The sequence below is a fragment of the Elephantulus edwardii genome, unplaced genomic scaffold, assembly GCF_000299155.1.
Source record: "Elephantulus edwardii isolate Elephantulus edwardi_28Jun2011 unplaced genomic scaffold, EleEdw1.0 scaffold00038, whole genome shotgun sequence".
Lineage (NCBI taxonomy): Eukaryota > Metazoa > Chordata > Mammalia > Macroscelidea > Macroscelididae > Elephantulus > Elephantulus edwardii.
Genome location: NW_006399788.1, coordinates 15,508,669 through 15,524,289, shown reverse-complemented (window position 1 = coordinate 15,524,289; position 15,621 = coordinate 15,508,669). Strand labels below are relative to the sequence as shown.

At 42.3% G+C, this 15,621-nt stretch overlaps 1 protein-coding gene across 1 annotated transcript in view; it reads left to right on the top strand.

The window, feature by feature from the left end:
• The window catches only part of SCARA5 (scavenger receptor class A, member 5 (putative)), a 212,166-nt gene extending 197,858 nt beyond the window's left edge, over positions 1–14,308 (top strand). Inside the window, exon 8 of the mRNA XM_006884868.1 lies at positions 14,172–14,308. Within this exon, the coding sequence (XP_006884930.1) occupies positions 14,172–14,308 (137 nt within the window). The remainder of the gene's footprint in view (positions 1–14,171) is intronic.
• The last annotated feature ends 1,313 nt before the right edge of the window (positions 14,309–15,621 follow it).

Here is a 15,621-nt window from a genome sequence, read left to right as displayed (position 1 = left end):
TTGCTCTTGAGTATTTTGGAGAGTGTATGTACAATTATTTTAAGTAGTTCTATTTGGGAAATGTGACAAGCTTCCAGAGATACTTGGAATGCATCTAATATGCACTGCTCTATCCTTATCAGGGTCCCAATATGTCATCTTCCTTGATGTTCAGGACCCTGGCAGGCAAACAAGACAGCTGTCACCAATGAGATTCCCAGAAAGGAATGGAGGCTCTCAGAAGAGATGGGATGGGGACAGCAGAAGCCTGTCCATCACTCAGGCCGTATACCTCTTGCTCTTCTTCTCACAGGCAGTTCCTGGGGGGTCCTGTGCCTAAGGCACTATTGGTGCAATAGTAGAATCCTCCCCTTCTCTGTAGGAGACCACTATCCACTGCTGCTAAGTCCACTCAAACTTAGAGATGCTCCCTTGGATTTCTGAGCTTACAAACCTTCAAGAGAGGAGACTGCCTGTCTTTTTCCCTCTGTAGCTTAATGTGTAACATGTGGGCTGCTAGCTGGTATGTCAGTGGTTTGGATCCACCAGCCGCTCCTACAAGAAAGTTGAACAATCTCTTCTGCAAAGGTTTATGGCCTCAAATACTCAGGTAGAGGGTCACCATGAGTAAGACTGTGACAGCAGAGGATTTTACTGGTATGAGGGAACTAGGGTTCGATTCCTCATGTGCATCTGCCAGGAGAGACTTGTATATTACTATGACGCTGAGGTTTCAGTGGAACTTTCAGACTAGAAAAGACTAGGAAGAAGGTTTGCTGCCCAAAATAAGCTAAGGTAAACCCTGGGTGTTGATCAGATCAGCGATCAGATCTGCAGTCAATCATGCAGAAGGCTGTATTGGTTCCAGTATGCAGAGGGTTTCTGTGACCCTTGGACTCCACTGCTGCTGACAACATCTCATTCTAAGCTGAACATCGAGGGCACAGTGAAGAAGCCTGTTCCTTGCCCCCAGTTTCTTTTGTTCGAGGCAGAATCACACAAGTGCATAGTTTCAGTGGAACACTAGGGAATGTCCACCTTTCCCGGCAGCAGGCAGCACTGTGGGTGAGGTCTGGATAGAGACACTATGTCCTCACCCTGTGACTGAGCCTCCAGCCCACCTGTGCTCACCTGCGCCCAGCCTCTCACGGTACCCCTCTCTTCATTACTGGGGAGCCTCCTGCCCTGGGCCATCCTGCCTTCTGTTTCTCCTTCCTTCTGTACTTGTCTCCTTCCCTGCCGGCTCATCAGGCCTTCACTCTGCACCATGTTGCTCTCTGCTCTGCCTCCTGTTTCAGCCCATGCGCCACTCCTTCGAAAAAGCATCTTTTTCTTCCTCACCCTCTCCTGCCCATCCTCCTTCCTGTCCCTTCTTTGGTTCCTGCTGGGGTTGGCCTATGCTGCTCTTGCAAAGGAAGACAGACGCCACGTGGCTATCTCTAAGAAACTGAATAATACCCAGGATACAGGAGCTGATACAAGGTTCTCCCCCCAAGTCCCACCCCCCAATTAGTGGACAAAGATCCGGCCTCTATAGCTGGGGCCCTAAATCCAGACTTCTAGTTCCCAGAAGTTTAAGAAAATATCTTTTATTTAAAGCCACTTGTGGGTTAGTACTTTAATTATTTGTGATATTTCTGTTACAGCATTATGAGGAAACTAAGACAGACAGACATTCTCTTAGACAGATCCATGACAACCAGAGGTCTGGGTATACCCCCACTCTCTCATCCACTTCCTTTATTCCCTCATGAGGTCGGTCCCCAGGTCCTGCAGATTCTGCCTTGCTGGGGTCTCTTGAATCTGTCCCCTTCTGTTCATTCTCACTGCTTTCCCCTCAGGAGCCAAGGCACTTGGGCTCTGCCTTCAAGACACCTAAGTTAGAGTCTCACATTTTCCACTTACTGAGCACAGATTTCTTAACCTCATGATACTTTGGTTGTGTCACTTTGGGGGAATTTTTGCAAATATTAAGTGGGATAATCTGTATAAAGCATTTATCATAGCACAGGGTCCCACTGGACATCTTAACTACGCACTGGGCAGAGATGAGGGCATCAGTGGAGGTAAGAACAGCGGTAGCTGCAGTCCTCCATGAGCTCTTCTTCTGCCTGCTACCTCGCTGCCACATCCGATGTTCCTGTGGGGATATTTCTCAAACGTGCATCTGCTCCTCAGTGGGTCTTTCTTGCTCTCAGGAGCAAGTTCTGTTTCCTTCATTTAGGACCTAAGACCCACCCTTCTTCAGACACATATGTCTACTGAGGATTCTCTAAACGTTCTCAATGCTCCTCTGGTTTCCTAATCGTCTGTTTGGAATGCCATCCCCTCCTACTTCACTTGGCTCATTTCTGTGCAAGTGTTAAAGCTCCTCTCAATGTTCACCTCTTGAGGACCATTTTCCTGGCTCCTTCCATCCCCCCACTTCACTCCATAACGTAAATGTCTGCTCAGTGCTGTCATAACATGTGTATGTGCGTGCCAATGAAAGCACCTTCCAGCTCTCCTGGTCTTTAATGTACATGTGAGCACATCTTGGGGGCTTTATGCATGTAATTCTAAAACCCTGTGCCTGAAACATAACAGGCTCTAGATAAATGTAGGGTAGAGGGAAGAGATAAGGAAATAAAGGAGAAGAGTTAAGGATCCTTCAGAATTGCAGAGCAGTTTCTTAACACTAGGCCACCAGAGCTCTGTATTTAGGAAATTAGATGTTGGAATTCAGGTTGTTGGCTGTGGGGGGAGGTTATTTATCTGTTTCTGTCCTAAAGGAAAGTACTTAGCTCCCGAAAACATCTCTGGGCTGTTATTCCTTGAGAATCTGGTTGTGTGTGGTGTGGTACCACTCTTTTCCTGGATCTAAGAGTCTCACCATGCAGAGTGGCTCTTCTTTACTGAAGTCTCCACTTATCTCTAATTATCTAGGTATACATTCCCTTAGTAGTTAATATAGGGAGCTCTGATGGCCTAGTGGCAAGACACTGCACTGCAATTCTGAAAGCCACCAGCTGCCCCATGGGAGAAAGATGGGCAGTTTCTTCCTGTGCAATTAACTGCCTCAGAGAACCTGCCAGAGGGTCAGCAATGGGTCAGTTCCAGCGCTACAGTACACACAACAACAACAACATAACTAATATAGATATTAGAGCTATTTCCCTTTATTTATTTTCTGTATGCACCTGTGTGTTTATTACAGTATTATATCCCTTTTATTTTTGATATAAAAAGTACTTCAGGCTTACAGGAGTTTCAGTACCATGAGGAGACTGCTGTTGCATCCAACCTTTAATCCTTTTACAAGTGATTGACGTATCAAGTCATGGAAGATCAAAACATAGCTGTCGCATTATTCATTATATCCAAAACACTGAGAATCTTGACCTAGACAAGCACATGCATATTCAATCTATCAGTAGAGCTGTGTTCCAGTAAGATTTTAATTACAAAAATGGGCATTTGACTGGATTTGGCCTACAGTTTGTCCCCTCTCTAGGCTAGTAGTGCATGCTAGGTATTGTGCAGTGTGGTCATATTAGGGACCAGTACTGGACAAAGGCCTGTTCATGGGCTGCCCACTAAATTATTAGGAGACCATGGACAAGCAACTTAACCTCACTTTTTACCTCTCTTAATAATAGCTGTTCTTAGGATTTTCAGACCCTGTAGCTAGAACAGTACATAGATAGAGAACTGTTAGAAGTTCAAGAAGGATTATTACCAAGGCACCAGAGATGTCATTGCTGCTGTCAGGTGTATCTTGGCAGAAAAGTAAAGAATACTAGAAGAATGTCTATTTGTGTTTTACTGACCATGCAAAGGCATTGGACTGTGTAGATAATAACAGGTTGTGGCTATGAGAAGAATGGGCATCCTAGAACACTTAATTGTACTCATGTAAAACCTATGCCTGGACCAAGAGGCTGTTGTGTGAACAGAAGGAATACTGCAAAGTTTAAAATTAAGAAAGGAGTGCAACCCTGGTTGTATCCTCTCTCCATACATGTTCATTCTTTATGCTGAGAAAATCATTCGAAAAGCTGCAATCTCTCAAGAAGAATGTGGCATCAAGATCAGAGGAAGACTTATCAATGACCTGCATTATGCAGATAACATAGCCTTGCTTGCTAAAAGGAAGATGGACTTGAACCACTTATTGCAGAAGATCAAAGAATACAGCCTTCAATAATGGATTGCATCTCAACATCAAGAAAACAAAAATTCTTACCCCTGGACCCATAGGCAACATCATAATAAAAGGAGAAAAAATAGAAGTTGTGAATTATTTCCTCTTGCTTGGATCCACAGTCAACACTGTTGATAACAGAAGTCGGGAAATATATTACACTGGGAAAGCCTGCAGTCAGGGACCTCTCCAACTTACTGAGGAGCAATGACATCAGTTTGAAGATTAAGTTACGTCTGATTCAGTTTGAGGGCTAAGGTATGTCTGATTTAGACCATGATCTTTCCAGTCACTTGCTATGCATCTGAGAGGTAGACAGTGAATAAGGATAACTGAAGAAAAGTTGATGCCATTGAGCTGTGCTGTTGGAGAATAATACTGAATAACCCATGAACCACCAAAAGAACAAACAAATATGTCTTGAAGAAAGTGCAGCCAGAGTGTTTCTTGGAGGCAAAGATGATAAAGCTTTGTCTCACATACTTCAGACATGTTGCTAGGAAAGGCTGTTCCTTGGAGAGGACATCATTGTAAAGGTGGAAGGTCGATAAAAGAGAGGAAGACCTTCAACCAAGTGGACTGACACAGTGATTGCTACAGTGGGTTCTAGTGTGTCAGAAATTGTGAGGATGACACAAGATTGGACAGAGTTTAAATCTCTTGTTCATAGGGTCACTATGGGTCATACTCAACTTGATGGCACATACAGCAACAAATAGCTGTTCTGTCTACATGTACGTGACATGCAGACTAAAGTCTGTAGGATTCAAGAAAGCTTATTCCCACTATCAATACTCTGGCAAACATAAACAAGCTCTACCATTCGCCTGTCAGTGTGCTGTACTGTGCTGATTTATGTTTTTATTGCTGTGATACTGAACACTATACCACCAGTATTTCAAATACTACCAGCGTCACCCCTGCTAAATCAGGTTCATCAGAGCTTCCAGACTAAAACAGACTACAAACAATGGCCAGTTGATCTATTTCTGAAATTTAAAAAGTATCCAATAAAAATGTTATGCATAAAAGGTGAACATTGTCACATAAAGCGCTGGAACCTTTCACATTGAAAGACATTTAAAATATGACTGAGGAAGAACTGCTTCTTCCAAGTAGAACTGACATTAATGATGTAGATAAAGGGTTTCAGACCCTTTGTGTACTGATAGGGCTTAACTCAAAATGAGTAGGAACAGCTGCAAACCTCCATTAAGAACTGGAACGTGGGATGTATGAAGGGTGAATTTAGGAAAAGGGCAAGCTCTACAAAATTAAATGGAGCACACAAAGATCAATATCCTAATCATCAGTAAGCTGACACAGACTGTTGGCCGTTTCAAATCAGACACACATAAAAAATAAAGTAGGCATGACAAATTGGAGAGGAACGCTGTTGCATTCATTGTCAAAATGAGCATTTCAGTATCTCTTCTAAAGTACAGTACCATAAGGAATGGGGAAATATCAGCGTGCTGACAAGGGAGACCAGTTAAAAAAATTACTATTATCCCAACTTTATACCAACCACTAAAGCCAAAGATAAAGAAATTTGAAGATTTTTATCAACTTCTATAGTCCAAAGTTGATAAAATATGCAATAAAGATGCAATTACTGGTGACTGGAATGTGGAAGTTGGAACAAAGAAGGATCAGAAGCTAAAAGATATGACTCTTCTTCTCACCACTGGACCAAGTGGCAGCATCAGGATGGATGGTGAAGAGATTGAGATTGTTCACAGATTTAGTTTGCTTGGCTCCACAGTCAACACTCTTGGCACCAGAAGCCAAGAAATTAAAAGATGTATTGCCATGGGAAAGTCTGCTATTAGGGACCCCTCCAAAGTACTGAAGAGCAGTGGTGTCACTCTGGAGACTAAGGTGTGTCTGATACAGGCCATGGTCTTTGCTATCACTTGTTATCCATCCGAGAGCTGGACAATGACTAAGGAGGATAGAAGGAGAATTGATGCCTTTGAGCTGTGGTGCTGGAGAAGAGTATTGAGTGTACCATGGACTGCTAGGAAAACAAACATATTCATCCTGGAGAGGGTTAAACTGGGCAGGTCCTTGGAGGCAAGGATTCTGAGGCTTCGTCTAACATACTTTGGACATGTTGTAAGGAGCGACTGGTCCTTGGAGAAGGACATCATGCTTGGGAGGGTGGAGGGACAGTGCAGGAGAGGAAGGCCCTCTATGAGATGGATTGATTCGGTGACTGGGGTAATCAGGATGGGTGTGTCAGAGACAGTGCAATTGGCACAGGACAGAGCAGAGTTTAGGGCTGTTGTACAGAGTCTCTATGAGTTGCAAACGACTCAAAGGCACATAACAACAACAACAGAGATAACATGAGAAAATCTTGCAAAACAAATCACTCTTTCTTTGTAAATATCTGTTTTTCAACAATATAAGTTGTGGAGCCTTGATAATACAGTGGTTCAATAATTTGGCTGCTAACTGAAAGATAGGCAGTTCAAATCTGCTCGCTTCTCTGTGGGAGAAAGATGTGACAGTCTGTCTCCATAAATATTTCAAAGCTTTGTAAGCTTTATGGTTTCACATTCTACCCTGTTCCTCAGGGTTAGTCTAATCATAATCTACTTAATGGCTATGGGCTTGGGTTTTTTGGTATACACATGAACTTCACCAGGTGAAAATACACAACAATCAAATAAACTATTGTAGAAAGAAGTGATGAAGCACTGAATATCATCATCATACAGAACAAGGCCAGGGACCAACCAGAGAACAGACCACTAATTTCTTATATGAAGGAAATTAGGACAAGTCCACAAGACCTTTTGTCTATCTTACTTGAATCTAGAGGCTATCTCAAGAATAGATTTGATGCATGAAACACCAATGAATGAAAACCGGGTAAGTCGCAGGATCTCGTTTTACGTAAATAAAGCAAAAGGTCATTAAAAACAGGGAAGGGAGGAAGGAAGGGAGGGAGGGAGGGAGGGAGGGAGGAAGGAAGGAAGGAAGGAAGGAAGGAAGGAAGGACTCAAATAGAGGACAGAGCAGACTTTAAAACTTGCTCTTGACCAGAGCTAAAGCAAATAATGAAATAACTAAGTAAAAGAGTTTAGTAGATTTCAAAGAGCAGTTAAAGAACACAAAGGAAAATATAATATGAAAACCTAAAGGGAAAAGCATGCTAGTATTTCTTAAGCAGAAAGAACTGCCGAAAGCCTTGAACTACAGTACTGATGGATCCCAGAATATAAAAAAGACACAAATTTAGAATACACATAATTTATAAAGAGTTTAGAAAATTTAGAATTTAGAAAGAAGACAAAGAATTATATCAAAAATGATTGGTCAATGCTCGTCCTTTTCAGGAGTTAACGTATGATCAAACATCAGTGATACAATGAATGGAAATGATTGCATTAAGCACAATGTGAATGAGGTAAAGTGTGAAACATAATGTGTATGAACTTTCTGCAAACCAATATAAAGTCATTTTTTTTCCAAAACCAAAACTCAGTTATTCTAAAGGGAGAATTCTGAGCTGCACCAAAGACATTGGCCTAAAACAAAAGTCCACTAGCTTACAGAATACTAACTTAGATATTTCAACAGATGCAATATTAGAAACACTCATTTGTTTATGCCAAGAAATTTATGAAATAGCTAACTACTTTCCTAACCAACCAACTGGAAGAGATCATAATTGCGTTCGTTCAGAAGGAAGTGTTCCAATAGAATTATCAAACAGTATAACACAAGTAAAATTTTATAGACAATGCTGTTGTCCTTATGTGCCTTCAAGTTCCCTGTGACTCATAGCAAATCTATATACAGCAGCTCTGAACCCTCCCCTGTCCTAAGCCAATCTCACTGACTCTGACACATCTACTCCTATTGCCCCAGTCACTGTATCAATCCATCTCATCTGGGGTCTCCCTCTCCTGCACTGTCCCTCCACCCTTCCAAGCATGATGTCCTTCTCTAAGGATCAGTCCCTCCTGGCCACATGTCCAAAGTATGTGAGATGGAGCTTCAAAAGCCTAACCTCCAATAACTTTTTCATTTATTATTTCCTGTACATTGTGTTTCATGAATTTCATTGTTTTTTATACAATCTTTCATTTACATTATATTTTGTCCATCAGACAGTACCTTTTAAATGGCTACAGCAGAAAATTGAAGAGAAATTGCCCAAATTTCAAATTAGAGTTAGAAGAAGACATGGAGAGAGTGATATCATTGCTAATGTCAGTTGGATCTTGGCTGGAAGAAGAGATTACTAGCAAGATATTTTACTATGTTTTATAGACTATGCAAAGGCATTCAACTTTGTAGATTAGACAAAATTCTGTATAACATCAAAAGGAGTGGAAATTTCCAACACTTAATTGTGCTCATGTAGGACTTGTACAAAACCCAAGCGTTGGCATCAGGGTTGGAGGAACATTCATCAACAACATGCGTTGTGCAGATATCACAACCTTGCTTGCTGAAAATAAGGAAGACTTTAAACATTAGCTGCAGAAGATCAAAGACTTCAATATTTATTACATTGCAACAGAAAAAGACAAAAATCCTCACCAACATCATGATAGCTGGAGAAAAGATTGTAATTGTCAACCGTGTCTCTACTTGGATCCACAGTCAACACCCTTGGTATCAGCAGTTAAGAAATCAAAAATTGTGTTGCAGTGGGAAAATCTATCAAGGATCTTTCCAAAATGCTAAGGAGCAATTATGTCAGTTTGAAGACTAAAGTGCACCCTGTCCAGGCTGTGATTTTTTCAATTGCTTTCTGTGAATCTGAAGGTTAGACAATGAATAACGTTGACAGAAGAATCAATGACTTTGATGTGTGGTGTTAGAGAAGAGAACTGACTATTCCATGGACTATCAAAAGAATAAACAAATATGTCTTGGAGAAAGTGCAGCCAGGATGCTCCTTAGAGGCAAGGATGGTGAAACTTCATCTCACATACTTTGAGCATGTTGTTAGGAGGGGACAGTCCTTGGATAAAGACATCGTGCTTGGAAAGGATTAGGGTTAGTGAGAGAGTAACCTTCAACAAGATGGAATGACACAGTGGCTGTAACAATGCATTCACGTAGAACAGAAATGATGAAGATGGCACCAGATAGGGTAGGGTTCAGCTCTGTGGGCAGAGGTTCACTGTGAGTCATAGTCATCTCAACAGCAGTTACCAGCAACAATTCAAATTTGTAAATTATTTCAAATGGAACAAGAGGCTACTTCATGATTTAAAATCAGAAAAGGTATGTGTCCTTTCACTATGCTTGTTTAATCTATATGTCTAGCAGATAATCTAAAAAGTCTAACTAGCTCTATGAAGAAGCATGTGCATCAGAGTTGGAGGAAGACTCGTTAACAAATGATATGCAATAGAAACAAACCTAACAACTTATGATCAACTGATATTTGACAAGGATATAAAACCCATTAAATGGGGAAACAACAGCCTCTTTAACACATAGTGCTGCCAAAACAGGACATCTGACTGCAGAAAACGGAAACAGGATCCACATCTCACACCATAACACAAAAATGAACCCAAAATGGATCAGAGACATGGGCTACTCGCAAAACCATAAAGACCATAAGAGACAAAATGGGAACTAATTTAGAAGTACTGACCTGTGGTATAAATAGGCTTGTGAACATAGCGAAAAATGTACAATTTGGAGAAGATTAACAAATCATATCTTCTTAAAATCAAATCCCTGTGTGCATCAAAAACTTTTTCCAGCAGAGTAAAGAGAAAGTCCACAGATCTGGAAAAAACATTTGGCAATGACATTTCAGAAAAAAGTCTCATAACCAAAGTTTACAGAATTCTACATGGCCTCTACAAGGAAAAGATTGGTAACTCAATCACAAAATGGGCAAAAGAGATAAAAAGACTCTTTGCAAAGCAAGGAATTCTGTTGGCAAGGAAACACATGAAGGTGTTGCAGTCTGGTGGGTGGAGGAAGTGAGGGAAGGAAATGGAAAGAATGTGCGTGAAAAGATAGGTGGTGATGGGCAAGGTCTAATGGTGATAAACTTGATAAAACATGGTCTATAGTCTTCACAATTACATGCTATGCATCAGAGAGTTGGACAGTGAATAGGGATGATAGAAAGAGAATTGATGTCTTTGAGCTGTGGTGCTAGCGAAGAGTGTTGAACATACCGTGGACTGCTAGGAGAACAAACAGGTTTGTCCTGGAGAAGGTGAAGCTGGAATGCTCCCTGGAGTCAAGGATTCTGAAGCTTCGTCTGACATACTTTGGGCCTGTCATGTTTGGGAGAGTGGAGGGACGGCGCAGGAGATGAAGACCCTCGATGAGATGGAGTGATTCTGTGATTGGGGTGGTGGGAGTGAGTGTGTCAGAGACAACAAGGTTGGCATAGGATAGAGCAGGGTTTAAGGGTCGCTATGAGTCGCAGGTGACTCAACAGCACATAACAACAACAACAGCAATGCATGAGAATGATTGTATGAAACGCAATATGAATTAATAATGTGAAATACAATGTATATGAACTTTGTAGGCAAATCAATTAAAAAAAATACTAAATTTTTTCAAAGTAAAAAAAAAATATATGCTGATGACACAACCTGGCTTGCTAAAAAATGGTGAGGACTTAAATCGTTAGTGAAGATCAAATACTACAGCCTCTAGTATGGAGTATACCTCAGCACAAAGAGAAGTCCTCACAATTTGTTAGATGAATAATGATAAATAGAGAAAATATTGAGTCAACTATTTCATTCTACTAGGATCCACAGTCAATGCCATGGAAGTACAGTCAAGAACACAAACAAACCTTTCATTGAGGAAATCTCCTATAGAAGACTTCTTGGAAGTTTACAATGTCACTTTAAGGGCTACTGTACACCTACCACAAACCATGGTTGTTTCAGTCACCTTCTAAACATGTGAAAGCTGGGTGGTGAATAAAAGGATTGAAAAAGAATTGGTGCCTTTGAATTGAGGTTTTCGTGAAGAATGCTGAATATACCACAGACTTCAAGAAGAGCAAACGAATTTTTCTTGGAAGAAGAACAAGCAGAATGTTCCACATACATGGGACACACTGTCAGGAGAACCAGACCTGGAGAAGGCTGTCATAGGTGGTTAGCAATGAACAAGCAGATCCTCGAGGACATAGATTGACACAGTAGCTACAGCATTTGGCTCAAACATAGAAATAATTGTGAGAGTGACACAGGGTCAGTTGGAGAGTTGCTATGAACTGGAAACGACTCCATGGCACCTAATAATAAATCTGTGTTAACTCCTTGAGGTAGAGATTTGTTTTACTCGGGTTTTTAATTTTCACTGTTATATTCCGAACACCCAGAATCTGCTGAACACGGTGTAAGCCCTCCAGTGTGTGTTGAACAAACAAGTAAATGGATGAATATTAAGGATAAGGTAAAATCGCCACTCATATGTCCAAATAAATCTTACCTTCAAATAGTCCCTCAGTCTGTAAGTATCTCTAGACCTGAATTCTAGCCTAAACTTTGCTTCCTCAAGATAGAGCACTTCATTTTCTCCTTCATTCTCCTGCTTCATTTTTCTCCTGTGTAAATTGAGAAACTTATCTGATTGTGCTGCCAACAGAGATAACACGTGTAAAAGTGAAATGTCACCTGGAGTAGAGTTTCTCAGACTTGAATGCGCAGGTGACTCGCTGAGGGAGCTCACTTCTATGCAGATTCTGATTCAGACATGGCCCGTGTTATATTGGTGCTTCTGGTCCTCAGTGCACGCTTTGAATAACTCCTAGGACATTTCTGAAGGGAGAGTGAAAGACCAGTACTCGGTGAATTCAAAGTACCAACTTCTCAGTGAGGAACGAAAATGGCTTGCTGATTAATAAGTTTTGGGCCATCACCTACCTACTCTGTTATTTTCCTGTGGATAGTCAGTCATGTTAATCTAATGACCTTTGTCCCACTACGCCTGTAACGATAGGCTTAAACATAGCACTGATTATCATGATGGCCAAGACCAGGCAGTGTTTTTATTCTGTTGAACATACAGTTGCAGTGAGTAGGAACTGACTCACAGGCACCTGATAACAGCAACAACAGTCCAGTGTTATTAGCCCTTCCTCATCTAAACATTAGCCACAGCTCTCTGGCTAAACACCAAGTAGAGTTGGAATTTTGCTTTGCTGTGTGCACACTAGGGCTGGGTAACCTCAGGTCTGCTCTTTATTTGTCAGTCTCGAATCTTCTTTATTTGCTTTGGGTGTGACTAATCTCACAGACCTCTTGGGCTTGCAGCCTTTTCCTGGGTAATTTGTAAACTGGTGTGTTTTCCAGAAGACATTTATTCTGTGAATTATTGCTCTGCCTCAAAGAACTTATTGTGTAAGAGCCACAGGGTATCCAGGCCAGGGACAGAGCCAGGGAGAAGGCTCTGGTGGAGAAAAATCATCCAAAAAGACAGCCAGAAGGAGGCTTCTCCTCTCAGCTCTCTATCTCTGAATTCACTGAAGGCAATCCTTTACAACATGTGCTGAAAAATCCTTGCATACCAAAGAAGTATGTCTGACCCAATTAGTTCATGCATCAATATTTGGTCATCACTGAAAAGGTTAGATGTTCCCTTAATGCCCATTGTAAAGAGGTTTCACCAGTGCAGCTCAGGAGTGAATTAGAGAGTTAAAGAGTTTTGACAGTCTTCAAATTCCTCCCAGATGGGACATTGTATGGCTGCTGAAAGGTAGTTCAGGGAATTTGTTAATGGAGTGTCTTGGGGTTTGAAGGACTCCTTTATTTGATATCACCCATCTTTTGGGTTCGTAAAATGGGACCATGTACTAGAATATAACTGTGTATTAGGGATGCTCTGGTGGCCTAGTGGTAAGAACTGTGGTGCAATCTCAGAAGTTTGTGGTTCAGATCCACCATCTGCTCCACAGGAGAAGGATGGGAAGTCTCCTTTGGTGGGATTTACTGCCTCTGAAAACCTGCTGAAGGCTCAGCTATGAGTCCGTTCCAACTCAACGGCACACAACAACTATATACCTTAGGAAACTCTGTGGGCTTAGTGGTAGGGAGTTCTGCTACGAATCCAAAGATAAGCAGTTCAGATCCACCACTGCTCCATGGGAGAAAGATGAGCACTCTCCTCCCATACAGTTTACCTCTCCTGAAAACCTGGAGAGTCAGCTGTGAGTGTCTTCTGTCTTGAGAGTACACAACAACAGCAACTACATACTTTAGAGTATTGGAATATGTCCACTGACATACTTGGCAGTGGGACGCTGAGGGACTGAATTGACCCTCTGATGAGGCAATGCCTGACTATTAATTAACGAAGGCCAGACCATGTTTTATCTCAAAGGCTATGTGGTATCTCTTTGTGATGTCTCATGGGCCTTAGATACAGGAACACTTGGGTTTGATATCAGACTCTACCACTTACAAGCTGTGATATTTTTCCAATTGATTTCTGAGGTCCAGTTTTCTCATCTATAAAATGTTGTGGTGGGTTTTTTTATTATTTAATGTCTACCTCATAGCACATCCCTCCCTCACAGGGAGCACTGGTGGCCTAATGGGTAAGAAGTTGCACTGCCAACCTAAGAGCCCGCGATTTGAACCCACCAGCAGCTTCACAGGAGAAAGATGGGCAGTCTCCTCCCATGCTGTTTACAGCCTCTGAAAAACCACTGGAGGATCAGATACAAGTTGGTTCTGACTCCACACCCGCTCATTGCATTGCATGTTTTGCATACATGGCACCATCATTAGGACTGAGGAAGGAAATTGGCACAAGATTTGGAACACATAGAAGGTACTCAGTAAACACCACCATTGTCAGTAACTGTGTTTGTCCCCCCAGAAACTGAGCCTCAAAAATAAGTATAAGTAATAAAAAATGCAAAATAAAAATAAGAAGGATTCCTGGTGGAGTCTAGCCTACGAATAGCATTGTGCCTCTCTTTCCTCCTCCCTCCTGCCCTCTTCTGTATCTACTAAGAAATCATGTTGACTTGTCTCCACAGGCACTGGGAGAATCTGGATGGACGATGTCGCCTGCAAAGGCACAGAGGACAGTATCTTCCGCTGCATCTTCTCCAAATGGGGGGTGACAAACTGTGGGCATGCTGAAGATGCTGGGGTGACGTGCAACAGACACTGAAAGTTGGCACAGCCCAAGGTCCAGACACTGCTACAAATCCGATTTCCTGTGTTCCTGGGGTGGGGACATGGCTTGGGGCTCCTCTGTCCATGTCTCTGCCCAGCCCAGCCCAGCACCCAATTCCCCCCATACTTTTTACCCTAGGACCACAGTGGGCTGTTGTCTTTCTCTTCTTGGGCAGATGTCCCAAAGCACACTCTGGGATCTACTGCCAATCTCTCCTCTTTGCCAGTGTCCCTGCACAGGGAACCTGGTTACATGAATCACCGGTTTGCCTGGCCTTCTGAACACCACTTCTCAGGCTTCAGAATCCATGCCCTTTTGTGTCTGGTAGTTACAGATGAGTGCTAAGAACATTCCAGACACCAGTGAAGCAGTAGAGATGAAAGGGAGGCATCATAGAACATTTATTCTTCAGGTAATTCCTACACCTCATTTAGCCAAGAGTTTCAACATCTTTCTCCCAAGCAAGAGGCAACGTGAGATGGTTCATTTTCTCTCTTAGCTCTGCTCATTTAGGGAAGTGATGTAAGGGAGAAGTCAGGTGTAGGAGGGAGAAGAAACGCAAGTGGCGTGGAGCAATCAAACTCAATTTGGAGAAGGAGAGTGAAGCTCACATTTACTGAATAACTACCATAGTGTGCTAAATAGTGTCTTGGGTGCTGAATTCATATATCCACTTGGCAGTACATGTAAAATGCATAGTAGCTTGGGTAAAACCTTCCCTCTAGGCAGCACTCACCTGGTCTACAAGTCCTAAGACTCAAAATGACTGAGAGTGTAGGCCCCACCTACACCGCCACCAGTCTGCCTGAGGTGGGCTTGAGCAAGAAGCCTGGATGCAAGACGTGTGTGACTAGAAAAATTCATACTCCAAAACCTATGATGAATGAGTGCAAGACCGCCAGAGATAATTGGCTTCCAGGTACAACCAGCCATGTAGGAGGAAAGCTGATTTGGAGGGTGACATGAGGGCTCTCTGTGTTAAGCTGAAACTAATTTTCAGCCTTTGGCAATCAAGGTGAAAGCCTGTGTCTTGAGACTCAGATGTCTCAGCTGTTTGAAAGTGCTGATACCACACTTTCTGCACTGCTTTAGACGTGATCCTGTGGTCAGAAGAGGACACTTTCTGATGGATCCTGTAGGGGTGGAAGGAGTGAGGGAGCCTCCATGGGGCATTTGCAAGCCTCTGATCCATTCCTCTCTTCAAGAAATAGGAAGCGATCATATTCTGCCTTTCACTAAAGAAGCTTGCAGGAGGGGAGGTACATCCTATGAGTGAGCACAGCCTCACTGCACAAGGGAGGGGATCT